Genomic DNA, 18,866 nt, shown 5'->3' with positions numbered 1-18,866 from the left:
TGGCACTTTCTTGGGTTTTTATGTATTGTTTTTATGTATTATTTTATTGCCTTGATGTAAAGCACTTTGGGTACCGTCTGGCTATTGTAAAGTGCTATACAAATACATTTTGATTGATTGATTGATTGATTGATTGATAACTCCATCTGCTGACAGGAAGTTAGCCAAAACCACCGGATCGCTTACTTCTGCTTTAATCAAAAATTGAATTTTGCACAAAGTTTGGGCTTATTACACTAATGTTAGGACCCACAGTGGAATCAAATTCAATTTTCTTTTCTGTAGCCTACAGCTTTAATGCAACATTTATTTGTATGTATGTAGTGTGTGTTAGTGTGTGTGTGTGTGTGTGTGTGTGTGTGTGTGTGTGTGTGTGTGTGTGTGTGTGTGTGTGCCTGTATCCTAGCAGGTGGGCGTGTGTACGGGAGAAAGCGCTTTCTCTTCCACCTGAGTGATCACGCATGCGTGGGCGGGCGGACTGGGGTCCACCTCTCCCTCTCTCTCTCTCTCTCTCTCTCTCTCTCTCCACCATGCACTCAGTCTCACACACTCTCACTCGTTCACAGCCGGTGTGTGTGTCGGTCGCTGCTGCTGCTGATGGGAGCCGCTGGAGTCACTCTGGATTAATAAATGTGTGTTTTTTGTTTGTTTACCTTTGAATTTTAATCCTCAGTTCGGCGCTGGAACCGAAGCGGAACCACCGACACCGACACCGACCTCCTGTCTGCGGTGAGTTTCACACCGACACACACATAAACACACATACACACATACACACACATAGGCTACACATACACACAGTTTGTTGTCAGAGAAGGAGCCGCTTCACTCCGCAGGTTCGCGCTGTAAAATGACTCAGTGGTGCGTTTGAGGCGCATCCATCCAGAGCAACTTTAACCTGTTTTGTGGCGTTTCTATGGTTCATGTAGCTACTATAGGCTTAGCTGGACGCTGTTTGTGGTTTTGATGACACTTTGAGATAATTATTTATAGCCTATGGTACTCTGTAAATTGAATTAAATAACATTTCTGGGAGTTTCCTGCAGTTTTGCTTCTGATGTCGTCAGTTTGCGTTGGTTTTATGATCTCAATGATAAACCAATGTTTGTTCACCTGTCTGACAGTTAGTGCAGTTTATACTCATATAATGTCTATTAACGTGATTTCTGACATGTTTTTTTGCTATAATATTAATCTAGTATTCACAGAATGATTATTAGCCTACAGCAGTTTATGTTTCCTCTACTGTTCCTCATATTGCAATATGATATTACTACCACAGCAACGTTAAAGGGATAGTTCAACATTTTGGCAAATTGGCCCATTGCCATAATCGCTATAGTCATAGCAGTAAGTTCATTACCTTTAATTGTAGGTGTAAGCTATTTTCAGTACGGCGGAGCGCAGCAGCTGGCAGCTCAGAGCTACGCTATGGAGGCTAAGGGAATTTCTTGGTTTCCCTCATTAAACTCATCAAATTCAACATCCCAAAACTCCACAGCGCTTTTGTAGACAAGTTGTGACCTGCACAACCACCACGCTATGAGATAATGACGGAACGATACGAAACGGAGCCGTTTTCGAGGTAAATACAGGGTAAATACGGAGACTGCTTGCTGAAAAAACTGTCCCTGAACGCAACGCGCATCAGCGGTTTTGTATGAATTTACCTCGAAAACGGCTCCGTTTCGTATCGTTCCGTCATTATCTCATAGCGTGGTGGTTGTGCAGGTCACAACTTGTCTACAAAAGCGCTGTGGAGTTTTGGGATTTTGTATTTGATGAGTTTAATGAGGGAAACCAAGAAATTCCCTTAGCCTCCATAGCGTAGCTGTGAGTAGCCAGCTGCTGCGCTCCGCCGTACTGAAAACAGCTTACACCTACAATTAAAGGTAATGAACCTACTGCTATGACTATAGCAATTATGGCAATGGGCCAATTTGCCAAAATGTTGAACTATCCCTTTAAACTGAGCTTTTGTTCCTAAATAACCATGAAGTGCTCCGTCTTTGTGCTGCTTATTGGTACTTTTCCACTCACATCTTCACTTGTGTCTGGTGGAGCTGTAACATTGTTTTCTAGTTCAATTGTGTGGTATGCAAATAATGATAATAGTTCAAGTGATTAGCCTATTTTACATTTTAGCTGACAGACAGTCCAAAACCCAATGAGTTGAGAGCTTCTGTGATCAATCGGAAAAGCAAATGTCCACTATTAATTCAATTAAATCAAGTAATGAGTCTCTCTGCCTGCTGACATGCAGAGAGACTCATTAGAGCTGCGTGTTTTCTTGTTTTCCTGCTGGATCACAGCAGGTGTCGAGGCCTCGGGCGGCTGAACTTCACCTGACATGTGTCAACACAAGCAGCTCAGACAGAAACTCCACTGATACAGGTGATGGGAAAAGGGGAAAAATTAGGTCATCACATTGGAAATATCACAGTTTTACTTTTAACCAGGCGTTTTTTTTATTATCTGGAGGTCACATAAGCACATACTAAATATACCTGTAATTAACCGTACATGGATGTGAACATGAGGAGGGCGTGTGCCGCTGCAGGGCAGATCAGCTTCATCATGCACGACTGAACTTTCAAGTTTGAATAGTTTACACAGCAGCTCATTAAACTAATATGTTCGCTGTTTCTCTAATGATTTGCACATGTGGCATCATCACACTACTGTCTAGGAAATCTGATGATGTGTGAACCAAAACTGCTGGGAGGCGAGAGACACAGACAGAAGTGTCTAATTCAATCTGAGATTTCACCTCTCTGGACTCTGATTGGTCTTCAAGCTGCTTTTATTTTGAAAAATAAAGAAAGAGAGACATTTTTAATGTGTGGAAAGATCTGGCTGATTGTGTTTTTGAAGATGAGCAGCCGAAGTCTCAGTTTCCTGATTGTTGAACCGGCCTCAAACCACATGAAGCTCCTCGGCCTTAAAAGAATAGTTCGCCCAAAATTCAAATTTCACTCATTATCTACTCACCCTCATGTCGACTAAGGGCTGAGAGAAGTTTGAGAGTCCTCCGTGGCTTCTCTGAGTTACAGGGGGTCTCGGCGTAGCAGTGCATGTCCATATAACGGTTGCAAATGGATACCAACTGTCTTCGTAACAAAAAGACACACCAAAAAACATCCAAATACCTCCATGCTGCTCGTATGTAATGTCCGTCTTGTATTGAAGCCCCGAAATGCGAAATTGTTCCGAAAAAAATTAAATAAGTCTATTTTACAAGCTTGTTTGAAGCGGAAGCTTTTCGAAGCTCCTCTTCCCGGTTCGTCCAATTTGACGAACTTCCGCTACAAACAAGCTTGAAATATAGACTTATTTAATTTTTTTCGGGACAATTTCGCATTTCGGGGCTTCAATACAAGACGGACATTACATACGAGCAGCATGGAGGTATTTGGATGTTTTTTGGTGTGTCTTTTTGTTACGAAGACAGTTGGTATCCATTTGCAACCGTTATATGGACATGCACTGCTACGCCGAGACCCCCTGTAACTCAGAGAAGCCACGGAGGACTCTGAAACTTCTCCCAGCCCTTAGTGACATGAGGGTGAGTATAATGAGTGAAATTTCAATTTTGAGTGAACTATCCCTTTTAATTGTTTTAGCCGCTAAATTAAACAGTTACGTAATGATATCAGCAGGTGAAACTCGTACTTGTTGATGTTTTTGTTACAAAGTGATATGACGGTGATGATGAAGGTGAGGTTTTGACATTTTTAGAGCATCTTTAAACCTCCAATCAGCTGTTAGTGGTTCTCTGCGTTCTGGCCTTGACCCACCTGGATCTTCCTATGGGGAAACCACTGAATGACGTTTTTAGATACAGGACATGTGTTCAGGACTGTGTCTGCGTCTGTCTTTGGCTTTCTGTCTCCATGGTAACCCCAGAGACGAGCGATGCTCAGCCAGCTGTCTGCCTGACACCTCCCCGACTGTAAAACACAGCAGTAAACTTCATCTCTCCCTCTCTCTTTGGCTTCCTCTGCTGAAGAAAAGACTCATCGGTCGCTCAGTCGAGCCTCAAAGAGATTTAAAGGGATAGTTCAACATTTTGGCAAATTGGCCCATTGCCATAATCCCTATAGTCATAGTAGCAGTAGGTTCGTTACCTTTAATTGTCGGTGCAAGCTGTTTTTACAATGGCGGAGCAGAGCCGTAAGCTGCTCAGAGCTACAGTACGCTACGGAGGCTAATGGGATTTCTTGGTTTCCCACATCAAACTCATCAAATACACAATCCAACAACTCCGCAACGCTCTGGTGGACAAGTTGTGACCTGCACATTCACCACGCTAATAACGGGATGTTACGAGACAGAGTTGTTTTAGAGGGAAATTCATGCAAAACCGCTGTTGGGGGCAGTTTTTCAGCAAGCAATCTCTGTATTTCCCTCTAAAACAACTCTGTCTGGTAACGTTCTGTTATTATCTCATAGCGTAGTGAATGTGCAGGTCACAACTTGTCCACCAGAGCGTTTTGGAGTTGTTGGATTGTGTATTTGATGAGTTTGATGAGGGAATAATCCCTATGACTATAGGGATTATGGCAATGGGCCAATTTGACAAAATGTTGAACTATCTCTTTAAAGCAGAACCGAAGCAGGACCGAGGTGTCTTTTTTGATGCCAGTGCTTCTTAAAAACCAGTTCAGATGCTTTCCAGAGCCTCGTCAATGTGGGGGGTCCTCCCTCCCCATCCCCCTCCCCCCCTCCACCCACACACGTGTGTTTACTATTGTTTGTCTGGTAAATAAGTCGGAGGCCTCCTTCTTCTCCTCATCCTCGGGGGGTTTTTACTGGGGTCTCCACGACGACTGAGAAACGTGTTCAGTGAGTCCAGCACCTGTGGCTCTGTTCAGCCCGAGTCACATTATGTACAGAGACAGTTATTGATCACAACACGGAGGGTTTCTCAGTCATGTATCGGTGATTAATGGGTTGATTCTTGGACGGTTTCTCGGGCGTGTTTTGGTAACAAATGGGTGATTATTGATTGGTGATTTATTGGCAGATTCTTGGGTGGTTCCTTAGTCAGGTATTTGAGATTGATGGGAAAATTCCTGGGTATTTATTGGTGATTAATGGTTTGATTGTTGGATGCTCTCTTGGTAACATATGGGTAGGTTCTTGAATATTGATTGGTATGGTCTTGGATGGTTTCGGTGATGAGTTATTGGTCATTCATAGAAAGATTCTTGGATATTTATTGGCGATTTATTGGCAGATTCTTGGGTGGTTTCTTAGTCAGGCATTGGGGATTGATGGGAACATTCTTGTGTATTTATTGGTGACTGATTGGTTGATTCTTTCATAAATTCTTAGGTTATTGGTTATTCATTTGGAAGAACTCTCTGATATCTATTTTGCTAGTTTCTTGAATGGTTTTCTTGGACATGCATTGGTAATTGATGGAAAGGTTATTAGAAATATTTATTGGTGGTGCCTTGTTTGGTATTGATTGATGATTTCTTGGACGGTTTCTTGGGCGTGTTTTGGTAACAAATGGGTGATTATTGACTGGTGATTTATTGGCAAATTCTTGGGTGGTTCCTTAGATATTTGAGATCGATGGGAACATTCTTGGGTATTTATTGGCGATTCATGGTTTGATTGTTGGATGCTCTCTTGGTAACATACAGTATGGGTAGGTTCTTGAATATTGATCGGTATAGTCTTGGATGGTTTCGGTGATGGGTTATTGGTCATTCATAGAAAGATTCTTGGACATTTATTGGCGATTTATTGGCAGATTCTTGGGTGGTTTCTTACTCAGGCATTTAGGATTGATGGGGACATTCTTGTGTATTTATTGGTGACTGATTGGTTGATTCTTGCATAAACTCTGAGGTTATTGGTTATTCATTTGGAAGAACTCTCTGATTTTGCTAGTTTCTTGAATGGTTTTCTTGGACATGCATTGGTAATTCATGGAAAGGTTTTTAGAAATATTTATTGGCGGTGCCTTGTTTGATTGATGATTTCTTGGACGGTTTCTCTGGCGTGGTTTGGTAACAAATGGGTGATTATTGATTGGTGGTTTATTGGCAGATTCTTGGGTGGTTCCTATAAATCAGGTATTTGAGATTGATGGGAACATTCTTGGGTATTTATTGGCGATTCATGGTTTGATTGTTGGATGCTCTCTTGGTAACATACAGGTAGGTTCTTGAATATTGATCGGTATAGTCTTGGATGGTTTCGGTGATGGGTTATTGGTCATTCATAGAAAGATTCTTGGATATTTATTGGCGATTTATTGGCAGATTCTTGGGTGGTTTCTTACTCAGGCATTGAGGATTGATGGGGACATTCTTGTGTATTTATTGGTGACTGATTGGTTGATTCTTGCATAAACTCTTAGGTTATTGGTTATTCATTGGTAGTCAATGGAAGGACTCTCTGATATCTATTTTGCTAGTTTCTTGAATGGTTTTCTTGGACATGCATTGGTAATTGATGGGTTGATTCTTGGACGGTTTGGTAATTTATGGAAAGGTTATTAGAAATATTTATTGGCGGTGCCTTGTTTGGTATTTATTGATGATTTCTGGGTAGTTTCTATTTTTTGGGGTACTTATTTGGAGCATCAACGAAAATTTCCATTAATAGCTTGAGATTATTTGTGTCAGTGTTTTTTAAGGTGGTTTCTGGATTATTTCCAGAGAGCCTTGTTGGTTAGTTTCTCATAATGTTATCATTGACCTGTGATGAAATAATCCTAACTCCAGGTTTAGACTTTCTATCTTCATCTCCCACTGGAGTTGTGTCTGGAGCTTTTTTTTGGATCGTCTCTGTGGAGCTCCGGGAGTTTCAGGCTTTCTCTGTTCATCCTCTTTCTTTCCCATATTTCCAGGCTGACAGTGCGGTCTGCTGACCCGCCGCTGTAATCCTCCGACTGAAGCGTTAGGAGATCTGTCACTGCTGGAGAGAGAGAGTGTGGGAGCTAATCTGTCAGACTGCTGAGCAACAGCCAGTCGGCCTGTAAACCTAAAGAAATCACATAGAGGGAGGGAAATGAACAGGCTGTAAATCCTGCTGCTGTGGAGCACTTTTCCCTTTTTTGTGTGTTCGTCACGACGCTGTCGAGCTGTTAATCAGACGTTTTCTGCTCCGACGAGGTGACAGTGACGTGATAGTTATAATTGGTCACAGCTTCTTTTCTGTCTCTGTTCACTGTTTCAGCCCGTCGCCTCCTCTCTGATGGACAGGAACGGCACAAAGGAAGGAAATGTGTTACATAGAAAATCTAAAAATCGGAGACTTGTTCCTTCACAGCATCAAATTATCACATTTATCTATGAATAGAACATTATAACCACGGCATTTACAGTACAATTTCAAAACCTGGTGGACCAAGACAGTCACATATTTCAGAAATAATGGTTTTATATCAAAAATTCACACTGAGAAATCAAGCTAAAACATCCAACGCGGAAAAATCTTCTGAATAAGTCTGGTTTAAAGAAGGGAAAACATAAGTAGGCCTAGATTTTACTTTACTTACTTTACTTTATTTGTTTATTTGGTCGGGACAATGCATATTAATGGACAGTGAGTGCTAGAGTACCCACAGTAAATACACCGGATTTAGCACATGTGCTAAATTACATCCGTAGTCCCCAAAACAATACAACAAATCAACATAAAAAGTCCAAAAAGACCATGATCATGTAGTATAGGTCTGCTACTATACAATTGCTTTTATCATTGGTTCATTTGAAGGTTTTGTCCAACAAAACCCACAAATATTCAGGTTTGCAAAGATAATCAACAGAGAAAAGCAGCAAATACATGTAGCTGCTGATTTCATTTCCAGTTTCAGATCAGCTGCTCTCTGCAGTTCTGGAGAAATACTCATTAAACAAACATTATTCATTATTCAGATGATTGATTTGATACTGATCGTTACTATCAGATAAAATGGAGTTAACAAACACTGAACTGGTCCAAACCAGGTGATTCAACCAGTTGTTAAAAACTTAAATGCAGATTTATCCAACTGTTGAACCCTTTAAGACTGGTACAGTAGTTAGTCACCAACTCTTAATGCCCTCTAGTTAAACACAGGCCTGATAACACACTAAACACTGTGTATCTTTGTTTACGTGGAGCTCATTTAAATGAGTGGGAATAATTGATGAGTGGTTATTCTTATATAAGCCCGTCACCTGCAGAGCCTCTGCTGCTGTATTGGCAGCAGAGCTCGGACGTCACTGAGCAGCTCAGGCTGGAAACTATCTGAGTCCGACCTCAGTGTCAACCACCGGGGATTAGAAACCCGGGTCTGGGTGTCTCCTCCGTCCTCCGTCCTCCTTCCTTCAGCAGAATGTGCAGCAAACCGGCATTTATTTTGTCCCGGCTCGACCAAAACCTTCATATTAGTTTCATATTAAAAAACCCAGGCTTTGTTTTTTTTTTCTGTTTTTTTTTCCACTGAGTCACTGGAGAAACTTCAGGCCTGAACTGACGGAAAAAAGCATTAAGATGAGTGACAGCAGCGGGCTGAGGGAGGATCATGGTGGTGGTGGTGGTGGTGTTTTACCCTCAGTGAGTCTGGACGGACAGCAGCAGCCAGAGATGGACAGAGTACTAACCCTAACCCCAGTACTTGAGTAAGAGTACAAATACTACTGGTCAAAATTTACTCTGTTACAAGTAAAAGTAGCTCAGTCGACTTGTTACTCGAGTAAGAGTAAAAAAAGTACATGCTTTTAAATTTACTTTAAAGGGATAGTTCAACATTTTGGCAAATTGGTCCATTGCCATAATCGCTATAGTCATAGCAGTAGGTTCATTACCTTTATTTGTCGGTGCAAGCTGTTTTTAGAAGGCGGAGCGGAGCGGCAGGCTGCTCAGGGCTACGCTATGGAGCCTAAGAGAATTTCTTGGTTTCCCTCATCAAACTCATCAAATACAAAATCCCAAAACTCCACAACGCTTTCATGGACAAGTTGTGACCTGCACATTCACCACGCTATGAGATAATAATGGAACGTTACGAAACAGAGCCGTTTTCGAGATAAATACAGAGACTGCTTGCTGAAAAACTGTCCTGAACGCAACGCGCATCAGCGGTTTTGCATGAATTTCCCTCTAAAACAACTCTGTCTGGTAACGTTGTGTTATTATCTCATAGCGTGGTGAATGTGCAGGTCACAACTTGTCCACCAGAGCGTTTTGGAGTTGTTGGATTGTGTATTTGATGAGTTTGATGAGGGAAACCGAGAAATCCCATAAGCCTCCGTACCGTAGCTCTGAGCAGCTCACGGCTCTGCTCAGCCGTTCTAAAAATAGCTTGCACCGACAATTAAAGGTAACGAACCTACTGCTATGACTACAGGGATTATGGCAATGGGCCAATTTGCCAAAATGTTGAACTATCCCTTTAAGTAAAAGTAAGAGTAAATTTCTTATTTTTCACATCAATGAATTACTATATTTTTTTCTAAATGAATTTAAGGACCTTTTAACTCTTGTTTCTGAGAATTAACTCTTTGAAAGCAGCTGCACTGATGTGCTGCTTTTAGGGGTTCGGGTTTCCTTCTTTCACAAACACAGCTTGTGTCCAATAGGATTTTAGAAAAAAAAAAAAGAGCAGACCTGAAAGTAACAAGTACTTTTCAGCCTTCCTAGAAATTAACTCGAGTAAAAGTAAAAATATTTGTCTTGGAAATGTATTCAAGTAAGAGTAATAAGTACCAAATAAATCTAATAGGCTATTCAAGTACGGTAAAGTACTGTACAAATCCTCTGGATATTAAGTACAGTACTCAAGTAAATTTACTCTGTTACTGTCCACGAGTCAACGGGCTCGTTCAGGACGTTTGAGCGTCTGCAGCTGGACGTCCTTTCACCGAGAGGAGAGGACACACCTGTCGCTGCTGACTCACCTGAAAACTCCTGCAGGTGGCGGTTTTGTGGTGTGCAGACAGAGGACGAATTCATAGGCAGGAAAAGTTGCACCGCCGTGACCGTCCATCATGGAAAATTTCCACCAACGATTATTTTTTATTACTAGTTAATCTGCCGGTTTATAGATTAAACTGTGAAATAACAGAAAATCATCCATCACGGTTTCCCTGAGGCAACGTGTTCTGTTCTCTCTGACATTTTACTATTATTTACGTTTAGAAACTGTGTTTTGATCTAATTCATCTGCTTTTAAGCGCGTTATCCGTTTGGAAATGGTGAAATAATGGTTTAAATAGTGCAAAAGGTGACATAGAAACAGACTTTAATATGAAATGTTGCAAAGGTCTCATGCAGATCTTTATATTAAAGCGCCATACGGTAACTTTGTGATGTCACAACGAAGCTGTCACCAAGCCCCGCCCATCTGGACACACCATCCAACACGTGCAGGATTTGGTTTAAACCTAAAAATTTGCTGTATTTTTAATTAGAAACCAGTCAGCCAATCAGAAGCGAGGCTCGGAGCAGAGCGTTAGTGATTAGTCACCATCGGCCCGGTGTGTGAGGTCATGTTGTGTGTTTACTTAAAGGCTTGTACGCTGTGTGTGTCTGTGTGTGTGTGTCTGTGTGTGTGTGTGTATGTGGCAGAGCAGAGGTCAGATGAATATGTAGTGTAAATATTTGTCGTTGCATTATTTCTCAAACAGGTTTGCTGTGACTTTTGTGTGTGTGAGAACAAACGAGTGTGTGTGTGTGTGTGTGAGCCGTCCTGCACACTTTCACTGACATGTTGTCGTTGCTCTGAAGTCATGGTGTCGTATTCATCGCTGTCCAATAAAAACAAAGAAGCTACAGGCTACACAAAGACAATTTAATGATTGATTTCGTACATGAAAATAAACTAGAGAAGAGAATGCGTTTCCTGAAGGAAATACGGGTGAATGCTGCAAGCTAGATAGATAGATAGATAGATATCTGAGTTAAAGGGATAGTTCAACATTTTGGAAAATTGGCCCATTGCCATAATCCCTATAGTCATAGCAGTAGGTTCTTTACCATTAATTGTCGGTGCAAGCTGTTTTTAAAACGGCGGAGCAGAGCCGTGAGCTGCTCAGAGCTACACACTACGGAGGCTCATGGGATTTCTTGGTTTCCCTCATCAAACTCATCAAATACACAATCCAACAACTCCACAACGCTCTGGTGGACAAGTTGTGACCTGCACATTGACCACGCTATGAAATAGTAACACAACGTTACCAGACAGAGTTGTTTTAGAGGTAAATACAGAGACTGCTTGATGAAAAACTGTCCCTGAAGGCAACGCGCATCAGTGGTTTTGCATTAATTTCCCTCTAAAACAACTCTGTCTGGTAACGTTCTGTTATTATCTCATAGCGTGGTGAATGTGCAGGTCACAACTTGTCCACCAGAGCGTTTTGGAGTTGTTGGATTGTGTATTTGATCCCATTAGCCTCCGTAGCGTAGCTCTGAGCAGCTCATGGCTCTGCTCCGCCGTTCTAAAAACAGCTTGCACCGACAATTAAAGGTAACGAACCTACTGCTATGACTATAGGGATTATGGCAATGGGCCAATTTGACAAAATGTTGAACTATCCCTTTAATTATTTACCACAAAACTGAGGTTGAAACACAAATCGAACCACAAACATCCGGTCGGACCAGACCTCCGCCCATCGTTCAGCATCTACAAGCGTCTCTCTCTCTCTCTCTCTCTCTCTCTCTCTCTCTCTCTCTGTGACAACTCCTCTCTCTTCTATCTGAACTACGATGAGCCGACAGTTTGTCAGAGGAGTCATTAGAGGAGGAGGAGGAGGAGGAGGAGGAGGAGGAGGAGGAGGAGTCTTCATGACTGTCACTAAACGTTGCTCATTCACTCTCATTCACTCTCTCTGTCTGTATTGAGGTCAGGGTATTGTGGGAATGAGATGGATGTATTGTAGGTAGCGGAGTGGTGGTGGGGGGGCGGCATCATAACTGGGTCGGCACGTAGAAGCCTCAGCTCAGCTAATGAATGAAAGAGTGCACTGCAGATTTCCATCCCAGCATGCATCTGGGCGTTGATGCCACTGGAAAGTCGTGACAGCAGCTGGAGGAAGTCGGACTCTGATGATCGGTGTCCTACTGCAGGGTTTCCCGCAGCGCTTTCCTGTTAAGGCGGCCGCCTTAACAACAAAGAGCTGCCGCCTAAACTAACATCTTAAAAAAAAAAAAAATGTAGCGATATTCGCCGCCGCCGCCGCCGCCGCCCCCCCCCCCCCCCCCCCCCCCCCCCGTCGAACAATGGCCGCATCCTCTCACACACATACACACCACAGAGAAGCGCGCACGCATAACAGCAGCGCGTGTTGAAAGCGAAACTTTAATACGGCACGGCGCGTCCCCCCCCGTCGATCGTCCCCCCCCGTCGATCGCCCCCCCCCCCTCCGTCAACAGATCTCCGCGCTACCCCCCCCCCCCCCCCGTCGACAGGTCAGACACCACCTTAACTAACAAATTTTCTGGGGGAAACACTGTACTGCTATGACTATAGGGATTATGGCAATGAGCCAATTTGCCAAAATGTTGAACTATTCCTTTAAAAAACTATCCAAACTGATTATTCGATTATCAAAATAGTTGACGATTAATTTAATAATCGATTATTGTTCGATTAATCGCTGCAGCTCCAACTGATCTGATAATCAATTCAGTTTTCAAGCAAGAAATGTCAAATTTTTACATTTTTGTTTGCCTCTGATTTGTAGTTAAAGTGTCTTTGCAGTCGTTGTGGTAATTTTATACGTCTTTTCGGCTGTTTTGCGTCTTCTTTTTGTTAATTTCTTGTCTTTCTTTTGGAGATTTTGTGTTTAAGTGGGAAATTTCAAACAGTTTTTGTCTGTTTTTAATGACTTTTTGGTCATTTTTGTGTATTTTTTTAATGATGTAGCTTCTTTGTTGCTGGCTGGTGTGGTTTTTTGGTTGTTTTTTGTCTCTTTGTGTCTCCTGTCACTAGCGGACAGTAAGGTAATTAGTCGTTCATTGATGTCCCAACTCCTAATCACCAACTGATCTGATAAGCAATTCAGTTTTCAAGCAAAAAATGTCAAATTTTTACATTTTTGTTTGTCCTATTTGTAGTTAAAGTTTGTAGTTGCTGTCGTGTCGTGAATTGTTGTGGTAATTTTATACGTCTTTTTGGCTGTTTTGTGTCTTTTATGGTCTTTTTTTGTTAATTTCTTGTCTTTCCTTTGGAGATTTTTGTGTTTTTGTGGGGAATGTCAAACAGTTTTTATCTGTTTTTAATGACTTTTTGGTCATTTTGTGTCTTTTTTAATGATGTAGCTTCTTTGTTGCTTCTTTGTTTGGTTGTTTTTGTCATTGATGTCCCAACTGATAATCAATTCGGTTTTCAAGCAAAAAATGTCAAATATTTTCATTTTTGTCAGTCTCAGATGTGTAGTTGTAGTGTCTCTGCTGTCGTGTCATGTGTCTGTGTTTGGGTTTATACCTCTTTTTGGTTGTTTTGTGTATTTTCTTGGCGGTTTCGTGTCTTTTTTGTTAAATTCTTGTTTTTCGTTTGAGGTTTTTGTGTCTTTTTGAGAGTTGTCGAGTGTTTTATTCCTCTTTTTGGTTGTTTTGTGCATTTTCTTGGTGGTTTTGTGTCTTTTTTTGTTCATTTCTTGTTTCTCGTTTGAGGTTTTTGTGTCTTTTTGAGTGTTGTGGAGTGTTTTAGTGTGCGTTTTTTGTAATTTTTGCTTCTATGTTTGAATGATTTCGCTTTTTTGTTGCTGTGTTGTGTCTCTTTATGGTTGTTTTTGTCTCTTGTTGTGTTCATGTTGTCGTAGTAGTAGTAAAAGTAGTAATATTCGGTACAGCAGCAGCGGTACAATGACTATAGTTTTGGCGTTTCGTGTGAACCAGGTCGTGACCCTCCTCACCCCGGTCTATTTTCAGTTTCTGAGTCATGTGACTGGATGATGTCATCATCAAGTTTAATCAATTAAGCTCCTGAAAAAATGTTAAAAGAGAAAAAGAGAGAGATTTAACGACAACAAACGACAGAGAAAGTGAAGAAGGAATGAGTGAAGAGACATAGTTTGATATTACGTCTAACACACACACACACACACACACACACACACACACACACTGACCCTGATTTCGTTGTCTGCCAAGTAAACAAACTTTCATTGTCTGTAACCCGCTCTGTTACCACGACGATCGGTGGCCCTCTGACCGGTTGCCACGGCAGCGCATGGCAGCACCATGCAGCACACACACACACACACACACACACACACACACACAGACACACACACACAGACACATAACTCTCAGTGTCGCTGCACTTTGTCCCTCAGAAAACGACCACATTCACCAAATTTCTGCAAAAAATCTGCTAATTTTAAAGTTTTATTTGTTTGTTTTTTCATCTAAATGTTAAAATCAGTTTATATATTTAATAAAACACCAACATTGATTCAGTTAATCATTTTAAATGAAAAAAACAACCTTTTTCTTCACAATATTTATCTTTATGTGTCATTTGTGATTAACCATTAACCACCAGGACAAATATTAGTTAAATAAAATGTGTGTAATAAAGTCTAATTCAATTAAAATCTTTATAAAAATGGATTAATCTGTGTTTAAACTGGAGTTTGGTTTATTTAAATAAATAAATGGATCAGCAGTAACACACCACAACTAGCCTACTACACACACACACACACACGCTGAGCGTTGTTAACACGATTACGTCGGTCGTTTGACGGAAGAAACCGAGCGATCAAACAGAGATGTGAGATTAAGTTATGTAACACACACACACACACACACACACACACACACACACACACACTCATCTTTAATTCAGCAACAGGAAGTGTGTGTCTTTGTCGACATGAATCCAGAACTTCACACGACACGGGGGACCAGCATGTGTGTGTGTGTGTGTTCAATAATTTAGTGCAGGAATTTAAACTATGTTATCCATATATGGACTTCCTCCTCTGTGTGTGTGTGTGTGTGTGTGTGTGTGTGTGTGTGTGTGTGTGTGTGTGTGTGTGTGTGTGTGTGTGTGTGTGTGTGTGTGTGTGTGTGTGTGTGTGTGTGTGTGTGTGTGTGTGTGTGTGTGTGTGTGTGTGTGTGTGTGTGCTGTTTGATCGCACAGAGAAAACAAACACATGAAGTTTCTATGAGAACACACACACACACAAGTTATTCACAAAGCAAATGTTTAATGTTCAGTATTGTTTAATTAACTTCTATTTAATTACACTTTGCTACACGCGCTGACTCAGTGTTTTTCCAAGTCGTTCCCTTCTCGTGGCTCCGCCCCCTTTGACCAACATCGAATGTATCGATATATAAACTAGAGCTGCAGCGATTAATCGAACAATAATCAATTATTAACTTAACCGTCAACTATTTTGATAGTGTTTTTTAAAGGGATAGTTCAACATTTTGGCAAATTGGCCCATTGCCATAATCCCTATAGTCATAGCAGTAGGTTTGTTACCTTTAATTGTCGGTACAAGCTATTTTTAGAACGGGATTTCTTGGTTTCCCTCATCAAACTCATCAAATACACAATCCAACAACTCCACAACGCTCTGGTGGACAAGTTGTGACCTGCACATTCACCACGCTATGAGATAATAACACAACGTTACCAGACAGAGTTGTTTTAGAGGGAAATACAGAGACTGCTTGATGAAAAACTGTCCCTGAAGGCAACGTGCATCAGTGGTTTTGCATGAATTTGCCTCTAAAACAACTCTGTGTGGTAACGTTGTGTTATTATCTCATAGCGTGGTGAATGTGCAGGTCACAACTTGTCCACCAGAGCGTTGTGGAGTTGTTGGATTGTGTATTTGATGAGTTTGATGAGGGAAACCAAGAAATCCCATGAGCCTCCGCAGCGTAGCTCTGAGCAGCTCACGGCTCTGCTCCGCCGTTCTAAAAACAGCTTGCACCGACAATTAAAGGTAACGAACCTACTGCTATGACTATAGGGATTATTATGGCAATGGGCCAATTTGCCAAAATGTTGAACTATCCCTTTAAGAAAAAAGTCCAAATTCTCAGATTCCAGCTTCTTAAATGTGAATATTTCTGGTTTCTTTGTTCCTTTACGACAATAAACTGAGTTTCTCTTTGGTTTGTGGACAAAACAAGACATTTGAGGACATCATCGTGTGGTTTGGGAAACACTGATTGACATTTTTCAACATTTTATTGACCAAACAACTAATCGATTAATCGTTTACATAATCGACAGATGAATCGACGATGAAAATAATCGTTAGTTGCAGCTAATCTCTAATCGATATCTCATCTCTCTCTCTCTCTGCAGCCTCTCCTCCTCTCCTCTCCTCCTGAAGCGATGACCCGTCTTCATCGTCGTCGCCACCTTCCTCCTCCTCCTCTTCGCCATGCTCGTCCGTCTCCACGGTGACCCCGACGCACACCCCCCCCACCGCCGCCGCCGCCGCCCTTTCTCCCACGAGCTCCCGTCCAGTCAGTCGCGAGAATGCACGTGATGGGCAGCGTCTCCCCGGCCAATGAGAGACAGGGATTCGCCCCCGTCGCCGTTGCCGTGCCGACATCTCTTCCTCCTCCTCCTCCGACGCCACTGAGATGTTCTGATATCGAAGGAGGCGACCAGATGAAGTCAGCTCCTCCTCCTCCCCCACCTCCTCCTCCTCCTCCTCCTCCTCCTCCTCTTCCTCCTCCTCCTCCTCCTCCCCCTCCTCTGCTGCCCCTGGGTCCTGGGCTGGGAGACCCCGCAGGGCTGAGGATGAAGAAGAGGGTGAGGAGCTTCTTCTGGAAGACGATACCAGAGGAGCAGGTGAGCATCGTCGAGTAACACTTAATATTATAGGGGTGGTAAATCGGTCCGATATCCCGATTCCATTCGATTAACAACCGTTATTCAATTATTAACGATTATTAATGATTATCAATTCGATTTTCCATTATTGCCTTTTATTGTCTTTCCATTTGACAGTCACAGGAAACCAAAATACAACTTCTCTTTCATTGTGTTACACCTCACTGCACCTTCAATTATTAGTATAGTGTAGATGTAACTTCCAAATTATTGTTTTTTTTTAAAGAGGAACTATGCAGGATTTTCACCTTAAAGGGATAGTTCAACATTTTGGCAAATTGGCCCATTGCCATAATCCCTATATAGTCGGGGAGCCACAGGCTCAAAAGCTCAAGGAAATGGGTTGAACCTGACATCGTCCGTTATACTTTTTATTTGTGTTTTTTCTGTTAACTTTGACACTAAGGAACAATAATTGAGGGGTCTGCTCTGCCGGAAATATCGCGAAAAAAAATTGTGGCCATTTCACTGTATGCACCCTTTATTTTTCGACAGGAAATTGTAAAAAATGATTTTTTTCTTCAAATCCTCAGTGGGCTGGGTAGGCTGTCAATGAATGCATTTCAGATACACAGAACACATGTGGTGACAACATCCACTGAAAAAATAACTCTTAAAACACATTTCTACATGATTTTGTATCAATTTTATGGAAAAAAATTAGGTGTTTTCTCACTTTTTCCCAATATTTTCATCTTTACTTCATTGGCAATCAACTATGGGTCCAGGTTATGACATCAGTCAATGTGTCATCATTTTCAGCAAACAGTATACTCATTCCAGTGAAAAAATTATAAAAATCCAACCAAAATCATTGGTTCTATGATAATTTCACTACTAGCTGGCAATCAACAGGCTCAGAGCCTCAATAGAATTTTAGGCTAGGCCTACTCTCGAAATTCCAAAAGACATACTGGATGTTCAGCATCATGGTACACTCACAAACATGAGCTTAGTATTTGAATGAGTTTGAAACAACCAACAGTTACCAGTGTTTCTAGTTTAGCTGTTAGTTGAAATTCAACTCCCGTGGGAAACCCCCTAAAAAAAGTAGTTGGGGTAGACCTACCTGTAACCAGACTTTCAAAAATTCCGAAATTTTTAATTTGGCCTTAAGTAAGTTGTGAGGGGTCAAACTAGGGGTTTTTCACGATTCTGAGTTGATTGCAAGCATTAGCTTTTCATCCAAAACACTCCTTGGTGTAAAAAAAAAAAACAGCCACACCCACTTTTCCTGTTCATCGGAAGGGAACAACCCCCTCCCCCCACCAATACAATGTATTAGAAGTTATTCCGTAGCATGACACAGGTTGTCTGTCACATATCACTACTAAATACTCAATATAATATAACTTATATTCTACCCTTTTTTCTTGGTAGGACATTATACAGACCCTCCAGGATTTTGCAATGTCGCAAAACTTCTTAAAAAATTACAATAGGCTAAATGTAATTTATTACATGGATCGGGAGCAAGTGAATGAAAGAGAAAAGACACTGGACATGCACCGGATTTCACATACCAGCAAAAACTGAAACAAGTTTGCTAGAAATGAAGAGAGGACACAAAAAACACACAGTGCTGTCAGGTACCAGCTTTTGTTGTGGGGTGTATACATCTTTGCATCAACTAATAGAGTGCTAAAGATTTTGTAATCTAAGTAATATTATTAACCTTACTTTAATGTTATGAGTTAAAAACTCATAACATGTGTGCTGATGTATGTTGAGCACTGTACAGATATCTCCAGGACCCTCAACCTCAACCCTCAAGCTTGTGTTTGTCGCCTCCTTCTACGATTTTCCACAAGTTGCCACACGAGTTTACCCGAGCCAGGAAAACAAATTTGATTGGTCGTTATTGAGCGGGCGGGATATTCAATGTTCGGGGCGAGACCGAGCTCGGTGTGTGTGTGTTGTCTCAGACGTTTGATTGACGGATAATGGATCCAATATCAGTGGCTGATGAATCGTGAGCAGCATGACGCATAACCCGTGCGTCTGCATTATCCAATGTGGAAAAAAACTACCACACTTTAAT

General features: G+C 41.6%; 1 protein-coding gene across 1 annotated transcript in view; it reads left to right on the top strand.

The window, feature by feature from the left end:
• The first annotated feature begins 627 nt into the window (after positions 1–627).
• LOC146968729 (uncharacterized) overlaps positions 628–18,866 on the top strand; it is a 37,573-nt gene continuing 19,334 nt past the window's right edge. The window contains exons 1-2 of the mRNA XM_085759666.1: positions 628–729; positions 16,289–16,783. Coding sequence (XP_085615792.1) covers positions 16,466–16,783 — 318 coding nt within the window. The 5' untranslated portion in view covers positions 628–729; positions 16,289–16,465. The remainder of the gene's footprint in view (positions 730–16,288; positions 16,784–18,866) is intronic.

This window comes from Trachurus japonicus, chromosome 18 (genome assembly GCF_045865225.1).
Source record: "Trachurus japonicus isolate A0001 chromosome 18, Traja_1.0".
In the NCBI taxonomy this organism is placed as follows: domain Eukaryota; kingdom Metazoa; phylum Chordata; class Actinopteri; order Carangiformes; family Carangidae; genus Trachurus; species Trachurus japonicus.
Note: the sequence above shows the minus strand (reverse complement) of the source record. Positions and strands in the feature narration are given on the sequence as shown.